At 43.7% G+C, this 15,953-nt stretch overlaps 1 protein-coding gene across 3 annotated transcripts in view; it reads right to left on the bottom strand.

The window, feature by feature from the left end:
• ANO10 (anoctamin 10) overlaps window positions 1-15,953 on the bottom strand; it is a 358,375-nt gene that overhangs the window by 291,991 nt on the left and 50,431 nt on the right. For all 3 annotated transcript variants that reach the window (XM_069730040.1, XM_069730039.1, XM_069730041.1), the window contains exons 5-7: window positions 12,031-12,150; window positions 6,199-6,768; window positions 4,505-4,560 (exon numbers count right to left, since the gene is read on the bottom strand). In XM_069730040.1, coding sequence (XP_069586141.1) covers window positions 4,505-4,560; window positions 6,199-6,768; window positions 12,031-12,150 — 746 coding nt within the window. The remainder of the gene's footprint in view (window positions 1-4,504; window positions 4,561-6,198; window positions 6,769-12,030; window positions 12,151-15,953) is intronic.

The raw sequence follows: 15,953 nt of genomic DNA, 5'->3' as shown, positions 1-15,953 counted from the left end.
GACTTTTTGAATGGAAAATTAGCTCCAATTGTTAGCGGACACCATGTCGCGTTTGGAGAGCCCCTGTGTGCCTATGCATTGGAGCTCCCCCACAAGTGACCCCATTTTGGAAACTAGACCCCCCAAGGAACTTATCTAGATGCATATTGAGCACTTTAAACCCCCAGGTGCTTCACAGAAGTTTATAATGCAGAGCCATGAAAATAAAAAATAATTTTTCTTTCCTCAAAAATGATTTTTAGCCTGGAATTTCCTATTTTGCCAAGGGTAATAGGAGAAATTGGACCGCAAATGTTGTTGTCCAGTTTGTCCTGAGTACGCTGATACCCCATATGTGGGGGTAAACCACTGTTTGGGCGCACGGCAGGGCTCGGAAGGGAAGGCACGCCAATTGGCTTTTTAAATGGAAAATTAGCTCCAATCATTAGCGGACACCATGTCACGTTTGGAGAGCCCCTGTGTGCCTAAACATTGGAGATCCCCCACATATGACCCCATTTTGGAAACTAGACCCCCAAAGGAACTAATCTAGATGTGTGGTGAGGACTTTGAACTTCCAAGTGCTTCACAGAAGTTTATAACGCAGAGCCATGAAAATAAAATAAAAATTTTATTTTCTCTAAAATGATTTTTTAGCCTGCAATTTATTATTTTCCCAAGGGTAACAGGAGAAATTTGACCCCAAAAGTTGTTGTACAGTTTCTCCTGAGTACGCTGATACCCCATATGTGGGGGTAAACCACAGTTTGGGCACATGTCGGGGCTCAGAAGGGAAGTAGTGACTTTTGAAATGCAGACTTTGATGGAATGGTCTGCGGGCGTCACGTTGCGTTTGCAGAGCCCCTGGTGTGCCTAAACAGTAGAAACCCCCCACAAGTGACCCCATTTTGGAAACTAGACCCCGAAAGGAACTTATCTAGATGTGAGGTGAGCACTTTGAACCCCCAAGTGCTTCACAGAAGTTTATAACACAGAGCAGTGAAAATAATAAATACGTTTTCTTTCCTCAAAAATAATTTTTTAGCCCAGAATTTTTTATTTTCCCAAGGGTTACAGGAGAAATTGGACCCCAAAAGTTGTTGTCCAGTTTCTCCTGAGTACGCTGATACCCCATATGTGGGGGTAAACCACTGTTTGGGCACACGTCGGGGCTCAGAAGGGAAGTAGTGACTTTTGAAATGCAGACTTTGATGGAATGGTCTGCGGGCGTCACGTTGCGTTTGCAGAGCCCCTGGTGTGCCTAAACAGTAGAAACCCCCCACAAGTGACCCCATTTTGGAAACTAGACCCCCCCAAGGAACTTATCTAGATATGTGGTGAGCACTTTGAACCCCCAAGTGCTTCACAGACGTTTACAACGCAGAGCCGTGAAAATAAAAAATCATTTTTCTTTCCTCAAAAATGATGTTTTAGCAAGCAATTTTTTATTTTCTCAAGGGTAACAGGAGAAATTGGACCCCAGTAATTGTTGCCCAGTTTGTCCTGAGTACGCTGATACCCCATATGTGGGGGTAAACCACTGTTTGGGCACATGTCGGGGCTCGGAAGTCAAGTAGTGACGTTTTGAAATGCAGACTTTGATGGAATGGTCTGCGGGCGTCACGTTGCGTTTGCAGAGCCCCTGGTGTGCCTAAACAGTAGAAACCCCCCACAAGTGACCCCATTTTGGAAACTAGACCCCCCAAGGAACTTATCTAGATATGTGGTGAGCACTTTGAACCCCCAAGTGCTTCACAGACGTTTACAACGCAGAGCCGTGAAAATAAAAAATCATTTTTCTTTCCTCAAAAATGATGTTTTAGCAAGCAATTTTTTATTTTCTCAAGGGTAACAGGAGAAATTGGACCCCAGTAATTGTTGCCCAGTTTGTCCTGAGTACACTGATACCCCATATGTGGGGGTAAACCACTGTTTGGGCACACGTCGGGGCTCGGAAAGGAAGGAGCACCATTTGACTTTTTGAATAAAAGATTGGCTGGAATCAATGGTGGCGCCATGTTGCGTTTGGAGACCCCCTGATGTGCCTAAACAGTGGAAACCCCTCAATTCTAACGCCAACACACCCCTAACCCTTATCCCAACTGTAGCCGTAACCCTAACCACAACCCTAACCCCAACACACCCCTAACCCTAACCACAACCCTAATTCCAACCCAACCCTAACCCTAAGGCTATGTACCCACGTTGCGGATTCGTGTGAGATTTTTCCGCACCATTTTTGAAAAATCCGCGGGTAAAAGGCACTGCGTTTTACCTGCGGATTTACTGCGGATTTCACCTGCGGATTCCTATTGAGGAATAGGTGTAAAACGCTGCGGAATCCGCACAAAGAATTGACATGCTGCGGAAAATACAACGCAGCGTTTTCGTGCGGTATTTTCCGCACCATGGGCACAGCGGATTTGGTTTTCCATAGGTTTACATGGTACTGTAAACCTGATGGAACACTGCTGCGGATCCGCAGCGGCCAATCCGCTGCGGATCCGCAGCCAAATCCGCACCGTGTGCACATAGCCTAATTCTAAAGGTATGTGCACACGCTGCGGAAAACGCTGCGGATCCGCAGCAGTTTCCCATGAGTTTACATTTCAATGTAAACCTATGGGAAACAAAAATCGCTGTACACATGCTGCGGAAAAACTGCACGGAAACGCAGCGGTTTACATTCCGCAGCATGTCACTTCTTTCTGCGGATTCCACAGCGGTTTTACAACTGCTCCAATAGAAAATCGCAGTTGTAAAACCGCAGTGAAATGCGCAGAAAAACCGCGGTAAATCTGCCATAAATCCGCAGCGGTTTAGCACTGCGGATTTATCAAATCCGCTGCGGAAAAATCCGCAGAGGACCAGAATACGTGTGCACATATCGAAACCCTAACCCTACCCCTACCCCTAACCCTACCCCTAACCCTAACCCTACCCCTAACCCTACCCCTACCCCTAACCCTACCCCTAACCCTACCCCTACCCCTAACCCTACCCCTACCCCTAACCCTACCCCTAACCCTAACCCTAACCCTAGTTCTAACTCCAACCTTAGTGGAAAAAAAAAAAAATTCTTTATTTTATTATTGTCCCTATCTATGGGGGACAAATGGGGGGGGGTCATTTACTGTTTTTTTATTTTGACGACTGTGATAGATTATATCACAGTGATCAAAATTCACATTGGAACGAATCAGCCGGGCGGCAGATTCGGCGGGCGCACTGCGCATGCGCCCGCCATTTTGGAACATTGCGGCGCTCGGGGAAGAAGACGGACGGACCCCGCCAGGATCGGTAAGTATAAGGGGGGGAGATCAGGGCACAGGGGGGGGAGATCAGGGCACGGGGGGCGTCGGAGCACGGGGGGGAGGGATCGGAGCATGGGGGAGAGTGATCGGTGTGCGGGCGGGTGGATCGGTGTGCAGGGGGGGTGGATCGGTGTGCAGGGGGGGTGGATCGGAGCACGGGGGGGATCGGAGTGCGGGGGGGTTTGATTGGAGCACGGGGGGTGTGATTGGAGCACGGGGGGAGCGGACAGGAGGACGGGGGAGCGGAGGACAGGACGGAGGGGAGCGGGCCACAGATCGGGGGGCTGGGGGGGCGATCGGAGGGGTGGGGTGGGGGCACATTAGTATTTCCAGCCATGGCCGATGATATTGCAGCATCGGCCATGGCTGGATTGTAATATTTCACCATTTTTGTAGGTGAAATATTACAAATCGCTCTGATTGGCAGTTTCACTTTCAACAGCCAATCAGAGCGATCGTAGCCACGAGGGGGTGAAGCCACCCCCCCTGGGCTAAACTACCACTCCCCCTGTCCCTGCAGATCGGGTGAAATGGGAGTTAACCCTTTCACCCGATCTGCAGGGACGCGATCTTTCTGTGACACAGCATATGCGTCACAGGTCGGATTGGCACCGACTTTCATGACGCATACGCTGTGTCACAGGTCGGGAAGGGGTTAAGAGGTGCGAGACTCCACCCAGCACCCCTCATCCCGACTTGTGTGACCGACGCTCTATGGGAATGTGGAATATTAGAGTATTCTAACTGCAGAGCAATCTGTTCTCCTAGCAACTAAGGCAAAAACAAAAAAGTAATGGCGTCTGACTACTAGGAGCACTAAATATAACAAGCTGATAAATATAATGAGAGTGCGCCTCAGTCTCTGCTCCCCTGGATGTTAGCGGGCTGACAGGCGATGGGCATATACGTGTATACGACGAGCATGCACATTTACGCTGCAGCCTGCAGATGGTGGCAAGTTGGGCGTTTACTGGACAATGTGATAAATTGTGCTCCGTGGATGCATTCAGTGCTCCTAGCAGCCAAATGGCACATTTTGGGGTCAATTTGCCTACCAGACCTAAGGTGCTACAGCAATAACAGGACCTATGTCCAGATTATTAAGATGACAGATTTATTTAGTGATAATGATCCATTTCCCAAAAGACAAAATATAAAGATTCCATTTTACTTCTCACCCCCACAGTAACTGAAGAAAAACATGAACTTACCACTAAGACCTTCAGGACCAAGTGGTTCTGATGTGAAGACTCCAATCTATGGTTTTCTGTAAAAAAAATAAAAAAATAAAAAATGTAAAATAAACACTTTGGTTTAATCTCTAGGTAGATACTGAGATGCATTAAAATAGTTGCCAACATTTTATTATTATATTCTAAAATAATATTTGGTGCTATTTTATAGATAAGGTTGCGTTCCCCATAGCGCTGCCTCTTTTATACTCTACCTCCGTAGTCCTATACTATTATGTATGTTTGAGAACGGTCAGGTTAACCGAAACGTTAACCACCAATACACCGGACACGGTCTTCAAACTAGAATAACTAAAGGTTTTTTATATTGTACTTATCTGTGAGTGTCGGGTTCTTTACCATTAAGACCAACTTTGCAGCTACCGTAAAGCTCATAAACTTGAGCAAATCCCACAGAAAGTGCTGAAGGACAATGTCCAGTCATCTGCCTCTAATCAGAAGCTTTAAAGGGAGGTTATCCAGTGAAAACAAGCTTTCACCTATCCACAGAGTAGGTGCTATCTTGCCGATTAGTGAGGATCCCACTGCTGGGACCTGCATCAATCACCAAAAAGGGAATTTATATATCCAGCAGGAATATTTTATCCCCATTGCAAAGTGGAGCAGCAAATCAGGCTCCATTCATTCTCTATGGGGCTGCAGGGAAAAGCTGAGAACAGCTCGGCAGCCCCATGGAGACTGACTGGTGCATTGGTCGAGCATGTGGACTGCTCCATTCTAATAGGAATACAGGTACTCAATTCTGCACAGTGGTAACACCCCCACCGATCAACAATTCATCACCTTTCCTATGGATAACGGATAGAGGGATTGTCCGGTGAAAACAAGTTAAGGTAATCTCCAAGGTGATTATATTTAAATATTAATAGATTCTTCATAGAATATTAATTAACTTAATAAATGATGTTCTGCCGCCTGCAGTCAGCACTAGAGGGGGCAGAGTGCACATTGTGATGTGATTAATCCCTTGACGATGGCTGCAGTACATTTGCACCATCACTATACAAAAAAGGCTCAGAAGCGGAGATCTGTACAGAGCAGTAAACACAAGACCGCGGACCGACCATGTAACTTACACTACACCGCAGACGAACCACATAGTTTACATTGTACCACGGACAGACCACATAGGTTACACTAGCCCACAGACCGACCACATAATTTACGTTAGACTGTGGAATGACCACGTAGTTTACATGACTCACTGGCTGAACCACATAGGTTATACTGGACCATGGAACAACCACATAGTTTTACACTAGACCGCAGATCGAACACAGTTTTACACTAGACTGCAGATCGACCACGTAGTTTACACTAGACTGCAGATTGACCACATAGTTTACACTAGACCGCAGATCGACCGTGTAGTTTTACACTAGACCGCAGATTGAACACAGTTTTACACTAGACTGCAGATCGACCACGTAGTTTACACTAGACTGCAGATTGACCACATAGTTTACACTAGACCACAGATCGACCACGTAGTTTACACCAGACCACAGATCGGCCAAGTAGTTTACACTAGACCGCAGATCAACCACGTAGTTTACACTAGACCATGGGTTGACCGCACAAGTACACTGCTGAGTACCAAACTTTACCTAATATATTTACATTTTTTTATGCATTTCACACCAATATCTTACCATAATTAGTGAGGAACTCTGCAGCATATCTGTAAATACGATTCATGATTTCAATCACAACTGCATAAATGATGCTTGGGACAAACAGCAGAAGGTTACTGAAAGTTGATTGATGTTCATGGTCGTAGGTCATGACCCAGCTCTCCAAGGAGAAGTAAATCATCATCACATAAATTGCAAAATACAGGCTAAGGCACACAAAAGGCACAGAAACTAGATATATTCGCAACTGTCTCTTTAAACTGGAGTAAGTAGGTTCTTTTTTTCCTGTAACAGGATTGATGCCCAGTACTCCATGAAAGCCAGGTCGGGGCTCCTCAAACTCCCTCTTCATTAGCAAAGTCCCCCATCGGTAGGTCATTGTTGAGCAGTAGCGCTTCCAGACTTCTAGGATAACGGTAGACCATACCAAATTAAATGTAGCAAAGATCACATATTTGTCATAGTCCTCCCAGGCAAAAAAGTAATAAGGAATGCCAATGAGAGCCATCGGAATTAAGGCCAAAGTGAAGTATTCTAAGAAACCAAAGTATAATCCAATAGTATCACCAAAGTAATGGCGGATATTATCTGCAAAGAGAAAGCAAGAAATGTATAGAAAACATTAGTGCATGAATGAAAGCGTAAAAGGTCTGTAGTAAATCTCCTCAAATAGATATTGAGCCATTCATGTGCTAAAATGAGATAAGGTTTTTCAGGCCCTTTTCATGTTCTTTGTGAACACACACGTCTACCTAGGTGCAGTGGAACAGCGCCAGCTGCAGAAAATGAATGTATTCATAGGCTCCATTCACTTGAGGTGGCCGTTTGGCTTCATTTACCTATATTTGGCCACCCAAAAATATATATTGTACAGCATACATTTTCATTAACATAGCATTTCATATAACATACAGTATGTATTCCTATACAGTTGCATTTATTCAAGCCTTCTGTCAGAGCCATTCTAAAGTGCATAAATCATCAGGCTAAGTTGCCCTCTGATGACACATCCTCTTTAAAGGGACTCTCCGAAAATGTGATAAAAATGGGAGTCATCACATATTTCAAGCTGCAAACCCATCCAAGGCATTAGGAGAATTGCAGTCAAAAGACACACTGCTCGAGACATGCCTCTCCTCTATACACTGGCATGTAAAAGTCTTGGCATCACTGGAGGGGATGGAGCGAAACGCGCATCGGGGTGAGGGGACACCACGAGCACCAGCATCTGCATTAGGTAATGAATCTTTTACCATACATTGTTCATGGGGTTTGGATTCTTTCTGTTGTACCTTGCGTACCATTGGATTAGGTGTTCTTATTAGTGCACATGGAGATTTGTTAGTGTACATCACATATGCCTTTTGAGATAGTCTAGTCTACTATGGATTTTGACTTGAGTTTAGAATCATTATATATTTGTAGAAACCATCCTCTTATTAATGTCAGCATTTTTACAGATGGTGTTATGTTTGCATCAATTTGTTGAAATTTCATTTAATCCATTCTTCCCTCTACCCATGAAATGTTCTTGGTACCATTGGTTGCAGCACAACCACAAAGTATAATTAATCCAACTCCATGCTTAATGGTTAGTCAGATGTTCTTTTCCAGAAATTCTGTGCCCTTTTTCTCCGCACATATATTTGATAATTGTGGCCAAGGAGTTCTATTTTAACCTCATCAGTCCACAGAACTTGTTTCCAACATGTATCCGGCTCGTTTAGATGTTAATTTTCTATACTTCTTATGCTGAGTTTTATGGTGATGACGCAGGAGATGTTTTCTGCTGATGACTTTTCCATGAAGCCCATATATTTTCAGGTGTTTCTGAACAGTAGAACAATGTACCACAACTCCAGAGTAGGCTATATTTTTCTGAAGGTCTTTTGGAGTAAAGTGGGGTCTCTAATTTGCTTCAAGCAATCCTACGAGCAGCTCTCACTGAAATTTTGCTTGGTCTTGCAGACCTTATCTTGACCTCCACTGTTCCTGTTCTTAATTACATTTCAAATTCAGGCGTGTACTATGGAGGACAGAGAATGAACTTCAATTCAATATTGCAGCCAGCATGCAGCCAGCGGGTAAGGAAAGGGTGAATCAAAAACCCCCAAAACCCTGCCTCCATGGCTGAAGATTGTTCCCTCCAAATTCAGGTGACAGTGTCCCTTTAAGCTGCAGAGACATGCTTGATTGCATATCTATGCCTGTAAACTTGATGTGGCCACAGTGATCAAAAGTGCATTTAATCATTGAGGATATAGCAGACTGACTGGTGTCTTCACCTTAAAGGGAATCTGTCACCATATTTGACCTATCTAAACTATTAATATGGGCATACAGGTTATAGACTGCTGGAAACAGTCCTACCTCTGTCTCATATCGGATGTGCTGTTGCTGAGAAATCCTCTTTGATCACTTTATATAAGTGACCTCTTCCACGTTATGGGGAGGGCGCTGCCTGGATGATAACTCTGCCTCCAGAGATTATTTTACATGAAGGGGGAATTACCAGTGTGACACGTAATTCTTACCAAATGTGGTGACAGATTCAATTTGAAGGGAATCTGTCACCAGGCATTTTCCACATACCGTATATACTCTAGTATAAGCCGAGATTTTCAGCCCAAATTTTTGGGCTGAAAGTGCCCCTCTCGGCTTATACTCGAGTCATGGTCGGCGGCAGGGTCGGCGGGTGAGGGGGAGAGAGGTCTGTCGCATACTCACCTGCTCCCGACGCTGTCCCCTGCCTGTCCCATGGTCTTCGGGTGCCGCAGCTCTTCCTCTGTTCAGCGGTCACGTGGTACCACTCATTAAAGTAATGTATATGGACTCCACTCCCATAGGGGTGGAGCCGCATATTCATTCCTGTAATGAGCGGTACCAGTGACCGCTGACAGAGGAAGAAGCTGCAGTGCCCGGAGACCATCTGTCCGGGAGAAGGAGCCAGGGCCCGCGCAGGAGCAGGTGAGTATTTCATATTTACCAGTCCGCGTTCCACCCGCTGGGCGCCGCTTCGTCTTCCCGTCCTCTTGCTGTGACTGTTCACGTCAGAGGGCGCGATGACGTATTAGTGTGCGTGCCGCCCGCTGCCTGAACAGTCACTGCGGAGAGACGGGACGGTAAGGAGCAGCGATGAGGGGTGAGTATGTCATTTTTTTTATTGCAGCAGCATTATATGTGGCACAGCTTTATATGGAGCATCTATGGGGCACTAATGAACGGTATGGAGCATTATATGTGGCACAGCTTTATATGGAGCATCTATGGGGCAATAATGAACGGTATGGAGCATTATATGTGGCACAGCTTTATATGGAGCAATAATGAACGGTATGGAGCATTATATGTGGCACAGCTTTATATGGAGCATCTATGGGGCAATAATGAACGTTATGGAGCATTATATGTGGCACAGTTTTATATGGAGCATCTATGGGGCCATAATGAACTGTATGGAGCATTATATGAGGCATCTATAGGGCCATAAAGAACTGCATGGAGCATTATATGGGGCCATAAAGAACTGTATGGAGCATTATATGGGGCTCCTGATTCAATATGGATATTCAAAAACACAACCTACTGATGTCTCAATTAATTTTACTCTTATTGGTATCGATTTTTATTCTTGGCATTTACCGGTAGCTGCTGCATTTTCCACCCTAGGCTTATACTCGAGTCAATAAGTTTTCCCAGTTTTTTGTTGCAAAATTAAGGGGGTCGGCTTATACTCGGGTCGGCTTATACTCGAGTATATACGGTAATCTGAGAGCAGCATGATGAAGGGCCAAAGACTCAGATCCAGTGATGTGTCAGTTAGTGAGCTGCTCGCTATAGTTTTACAAATAAATCACTATTTTATATCATCAGGAGATTATCACTCCAGGACTAGTAAACCTGCTGTCATGTAGTTCTCCATATTAATGAGCGCCGTATATCCCCGCTCTAGTCACTGACAGAGGACTGTTAGCTGTGCCTCTGCACAGTGCACACAGGAAGCTGCCAATCAGTGGTGTTGGCAAGGTTATACAAAGCTCAATATTCAGAGAACTGGTAGATCTGCAGCATAAGTGATAAATCACTTATGGATTTCTGCAGAATTATCGCAGACTTCACCACGGGCATTTTACTGGTGAACTATGCGATAAATTCCTTAAAAAGAATGGTCATGCTGGGTCATTGGATCTGTTGTATGATGAGTTTTAATGGGTGTTGAGTGGATCACTTTAACTAAAGAAGGTTCTTTTGTGTCTTCCATCACAATGAGAAGAATAATGCTGCAATCTGTGTTATTCTTTTTAAAATGGAATCTGTCAGCAGGCTTTTGTTATGTATTCTGAGACCACCATAATGTATGAGCATAGACTGATAACCTTGATATGCGACTTACTAGGCTGTGCTTTGCTGTTTCAATACAATCAGTGTTTTAGCAACAGGAGATTATCACTACAGCACTGATTAGCAGCGTTCTGTCACTATACAATATACAAAGAAAGCTGTGGTACAGGCGAGTTATACAAAAGTGATGGGCGAATATACTCGTTACTCGAGATTTCCCGAGTAAGCTCGGGTGTCCTCCGAGTATTTTTTAGTGCTCGGAGATTTAGTTTTCTTTGCAGCTACTGAATGATTTACATCTCTTAGCCAGCTTGATTACATGTGGGGATTCCCTAGCAACCAGGTAACCCCCACATGTACTTATGCTGGCTAACAGATGTAAATCATTCAGCTGCAGCAACAAAAACTAAATCTTTGAGTACTAAAAAATACTCGGAGGACCCACGAGCATGCTCAGGAAATCTCGAATAACGAGTATATTCGCTCATCACTATAATACACAGCTCACCAACTGGGCTCTGCTAAACCTGCAGCAGAGAAAAGACCTGGGTTTCCCTGAAAATAAGAACGTACCTCAAAATATGCTCAAGCATGATTTCAAAAAATTATTCAAGTATGATTGAAATATAAGCCCAACTCCAAAAATAAGCCCTAGTTAGAGTCAGGACCAGTATTTGGGGTGGTCTGCAAACTGGTTAGTTGCACAGGGCCCCCATCACTTCTATTCCGAGGTTAAAACTACTTAAGGACCTTTGATGACATGATGGTCATGTAAAAATGATGTCACCAAAAGTCTTTTAACTGAAGTAGTCTAGAGGAACTAAAAAGGAGATAGGCCTGGTATGCAGGGCCAGCACTTGGAGGCAAACTGGGCAATTTCTCAGGGCCCCACTCTCTTAGGAGCCACCAGCATTTCTATTTTGCGGTTAAGACTGCTTAAGGACCTTTTTTGACATCACGGTTCATGATGTCACCAAAGGTTCTTTAACTGCACGAGTCTAGGAGAACTGGAGAGAAGGCAGGCTGGTATGTACTGTATGTGCAGTGTGTACACGTGTGTATGTGCAGTACGTGCGAGCATGCGTATGTGATGACATTATTATATTTTAATAAATGTAGATTTTTTTGGTAAGAATAATGAATAATGTGGATTGTTTTTTCATTGAAAAAAATAATAAAAATATATATAATAAAAAATAATGAAAGACCGTCTTATTTTCGGAGACATAATAGCATACCGGTTATAACCCAGTAAACTAAATGACATATCGATGGAATCGGGGTCTCGCTCCCTACCTCATGCTGAGGTCAGATTATTTAGCAAAAACCTGTTGATGGATTCCTTTTAAATTTGCAGGTGGCCAACGAAGAGAAGACTCTGACAATGCTCTTAAAAAAAGCCTATGAAATCCTAGGCCATCTCCACTCTTGCAAATATCCGCGGTAAATACACATTATCTGCATGAGCGCTATAAAACATAAGCATAAAAAAAACAAATGTGATCTCACCTATTGGCTGATAGGCAAACTTGATTTGGCGGTACCACTGGAAACTCAGTCGTTTCAATTCTTCCTTGTCATGTAGGGGAAATATCTGAATCAATACACCACTGGTCTGCATTCTCCTTACTAAACACAGACATATAAAGCCAATTAACAGATTGTACAACATGGTACCTATGAAGCTGTAAATTACTGCAGGTTTTATATAATTTACAATACTATACATTAAAACAGGTCAACATATATAATAGGACAGTAAAGAAATACAGGTGATTCCTAAGACAGCCAGCAGGATTATTGGATACAGCCATGCTTGTCAATGAAAAAAAGGAATATATTTACAAAGCTAATCAACTTTTTATGAAAATAAATTAAGACACAGAATTACAACTTGTAGCGCTCATCAATAGGTTGTCATTGTTTCTTCTCAATAATTTCTGAGGTTGTAACCATAAAACTATTTTACAAACCAATAAATTTAGAAAAAAAATAATTAAAAAAACACCAGTATTTCTACATGTGTTGATTAAAAAGATAGATTACACAGACAGGAGTTTTATGTGTAAAGAGACAAGATAGTCCATGCAAGTCATCATAAAGGCTGGGGACCTTGGGTAACGCGCAGAGTTAACAGGAATCTGTCAGCAGGATTTCACTCGCCAACCAGTGCATGTAGCTCTTGGAAAGACAATTCCATCCCTATCTTTAACCAACTAATCTGTTCCTCTGTTACTGAGAAATCACCATTTGAATCAATATGCTAATAAGGCTAAGGTGCTTTTGGCATGTGGAAGCTCTAACTAAGCCTGGACTACTCCTCTGATCAGCGCTGCCTTCTGTGTGACTGACCGTATTTTCAAGCAAAGGAACTGTCAGTCAAGCAGCAGAAGGCGGTTCTGGGCACGGAATAGAGCCGGAGTGCCAGAGGCTTGGGAAGAGCTTCCACATGTCAAAATAACTTCAGCCTCATTTCCATATGGATTCAAAATTATGATTTCTCAGTAACGGAGGAACGGACTAGTTGGCTAAAGGTATAGCTGGACATGTCTTTGCAAGAACTATATGCACTTATAAACAGTTTGGGGAACGAAATCCAGCTAATACGATTCCCTTCAAAGGAATATTCAAGTGTAGTTTCAAAATAAAACACAGATTGTCTGATCATTTACTAAACAAATACAGAATCTTTCATTACCAGGGTCTGGACCTACTGCCTAACACCTCAAAACACAGAACTGTCCACATTAGTTATCATTAGATATTTTGGGTCAGGCACACGACTTTCCAGTCTCTTTCACTTTCTAATTTCTGGTAGGACAGGCAATTCTCTTTGAGTGACAGCTCTGGTAAGTAGTAGAATTAAAGCATTCGTATAAAAACACATTCATCCCTCAGTGGTTTCTTCTCAAGACTACACAGTTATTTTTATATTCACACAGAAAAAACAGGGCATATGAACAAGCTCATTGCTCAGTTGTGATTGGGAGAACTGCTCTAGAAGCTGCTGGTGACTTTGCAAAATTTATAACAGCAGCTTGTCAGGAGCCGAGAGGGAAAGGGTTGGAGGCGAGCAGCAAATTGTTGTATAGAAATGAATGGGCTTAAAGGGAACCTGTCACCTGAATTTGGCGGGACTGGTTTTGGGTCATATGGGCGGAGTTTTTGGGTGTTTGATTCACCCTTTCCTTACCTGCTGGCTGCATGCTGGCTGCAATATTGGATTGAAGTTCATTCTCTGTCCTCCATAGTACACGACTGCACAAGGCAAGATTGCCTTGCGCAGGCGTGTACTATGGAGGACAGAGAATTAACTTCAATCCAATATTGCAGCCAGCGGGTAAGGAAAGGGTGAATCAAACACCCGAAAACTCCGCCCATATGACCCAAAACCAGTCCCGCCAAATTCAGGTGACAGAGTCCCTTTAAGACAGGTGTCCTGGATATTAGAAGTTAATCTCTTGCCTGCAATGTAACTGCTGCACACTCTCAGCCAGGGTCTAGGAAAACACCAGTTGACAAGCTCCATGGAAACCAGCTGTACACTATCTATCTATATAATTGTCTAAGGGTCACTTCCGTCTTTCTGTCTGTCACGGATATTCATTGGTCGCGGCCTCTGTCTGTCATGGAAATCCAAGTCGCTGATTGGTCGTGGCAAAACACCCACAACCATTGCCACGACCAATCAGCGACGGGCACAGTCCAACGGCAAAATGGCCGCTCCTTCCTCCCCGCAGTCAGTGCCTGCTCCATACTCCCCTCCAGTCAGCCCTCACACAGGGTTAATGCCAGCGTTAATGGACCGCGGTGTAACGCACTCCATTAACGCAGCTATTAACCCTGTGTGACCAACTTTTTACTATTGATGCTACGTATGCAGCATCAATAGTAAAAATATCTAATGTTACAAATAATAATAATAAAAAAAACACGTTATTCTCACCCTCCGACGTCGCGCCCTGTTCTCGGCAGTGCAAGCGGCAGGTTCCGGTGCCAAGGATGCTATGCGAGAAGGACCTGCCATGACGTCACGGTCACGTGACCGCGACATCATCTCAGGTCCTGCGCTCATACCAACCCTGGGACCGGAAGCTGCCGCGTGCACCGCACACAGCCGCCAGGACTACAAGGGGCCCTCGGAAGGTGAGTATATGTTTATTTCTTATTTTAAGTCTTTTTTAACCTGTTACATACGTGGCTGGGCAATATACTACATGACTGGCCAATATACTACGTGTCTGTGCTTTATACTACGTGGCTCTGTGATGTATACTACATCGCTGTGCAATATACTACGTGGCTGGGCAATATACTACGTCACTGGGCAATATACTACGTGGCTGGGCAATATACTACGTGGCTGGGCAATATACTACGTGGCTGGGCAATATACTACGTGGCTGGGCAATATACTACGCGGCTGGGCAATATACTACGCGGCTGGGCAATATACTACGCGGCTGGGCAATATACTACGCGGCTGGGCAATATACTACGCGGCTGGGCAATATACTACGTGGCTGGGCAATATACTACATCGCTGGGCAATATACTACGTGGGCTGTGCAATATACTACGTGGACATGCATATTCTAGAATACCCGATGCGTTAGAATCGGGCCACCATCTAGTGTAAGATAAAAGCTCTCAGGAGAATGACAGGTGATAGAAAAAGTAAGTCACTTGAAAACTTGTATATTTTTCATGTTGTCTACCTAACTAAAGAAATTTCATAACATGAGAATACCACTTCAAAGCATATTCAGGCGAATAGTGGACCATTTTAAATAGATAGCCCAAGACAAAAACTGTCTGGTTGCAGTGAAAGTCCCAATCTACTCTTACCAATTAAGTTGCAAATTCAAATTACAAATTGCTTGTCACCTTAGTAGCTGGGAAACCAGCACTACTCTAGCCTAATTTACTTGAGTAAAGGTGAGCTGAATTATTGCATGGACTAGATATATCGCATGGAAAAGAGTGGTTTTATTTCTAGGAAAAAAAAGGCCTTTTCCCCCTAATCTCAGGAGCCTTTTTTCTTTTTTTAACCACAGCTCAGTTGAATCATTTGAATTTAGAATCTGACTCTCAGAAATCCGATGAGTCCAAAAGGAGCCATTTTTCTTGTACCAAATTTGTAATCTTACAAGAAAAAAAAATTGAACAATTATAAGCAGTAAAAATATTCATGCAATTATTATATTGTCAGTTATCTTGACCTGAATGTGGTTGTTCAAATTTCTGCAGGTTCTATTCATAGGGATGGAGACATTTCTACAAAAAATCTGTCTTTGTTCTAACACAACGTAACAAAACTGCATTCAGGGATTATGATTACAATGCTAATGAAAAGCGGCTAAAAAGCAGCAAGAATATTGGAAGAAACCGCAGGCGGACCAGACCTTTACACGCCGATTTACATATTTGCA

The sequence above is a fragment of the Ranitomeya imitator genome, chromosome 6, assembly GCF_032444005.1.
Source record: "Ranitomeya imitator isolate aRanImi1 chromosome 6, aRanImi1.pri, whole genome shotgun sequence".
In the NCBI taxonomy this organism is placed as follows: domain Eukaryota; kingdom Metazoa; phylum Chordata; class Amphibia; order Anura; family Dendrobatidae; genus Ranitomeya; species Ranitomeya imitator.
The sequence above is the reverse complement of the archived record's forward strand: the minus strand, read 5'-3'. Positions and strand labels throughout refer to the sequence as shown.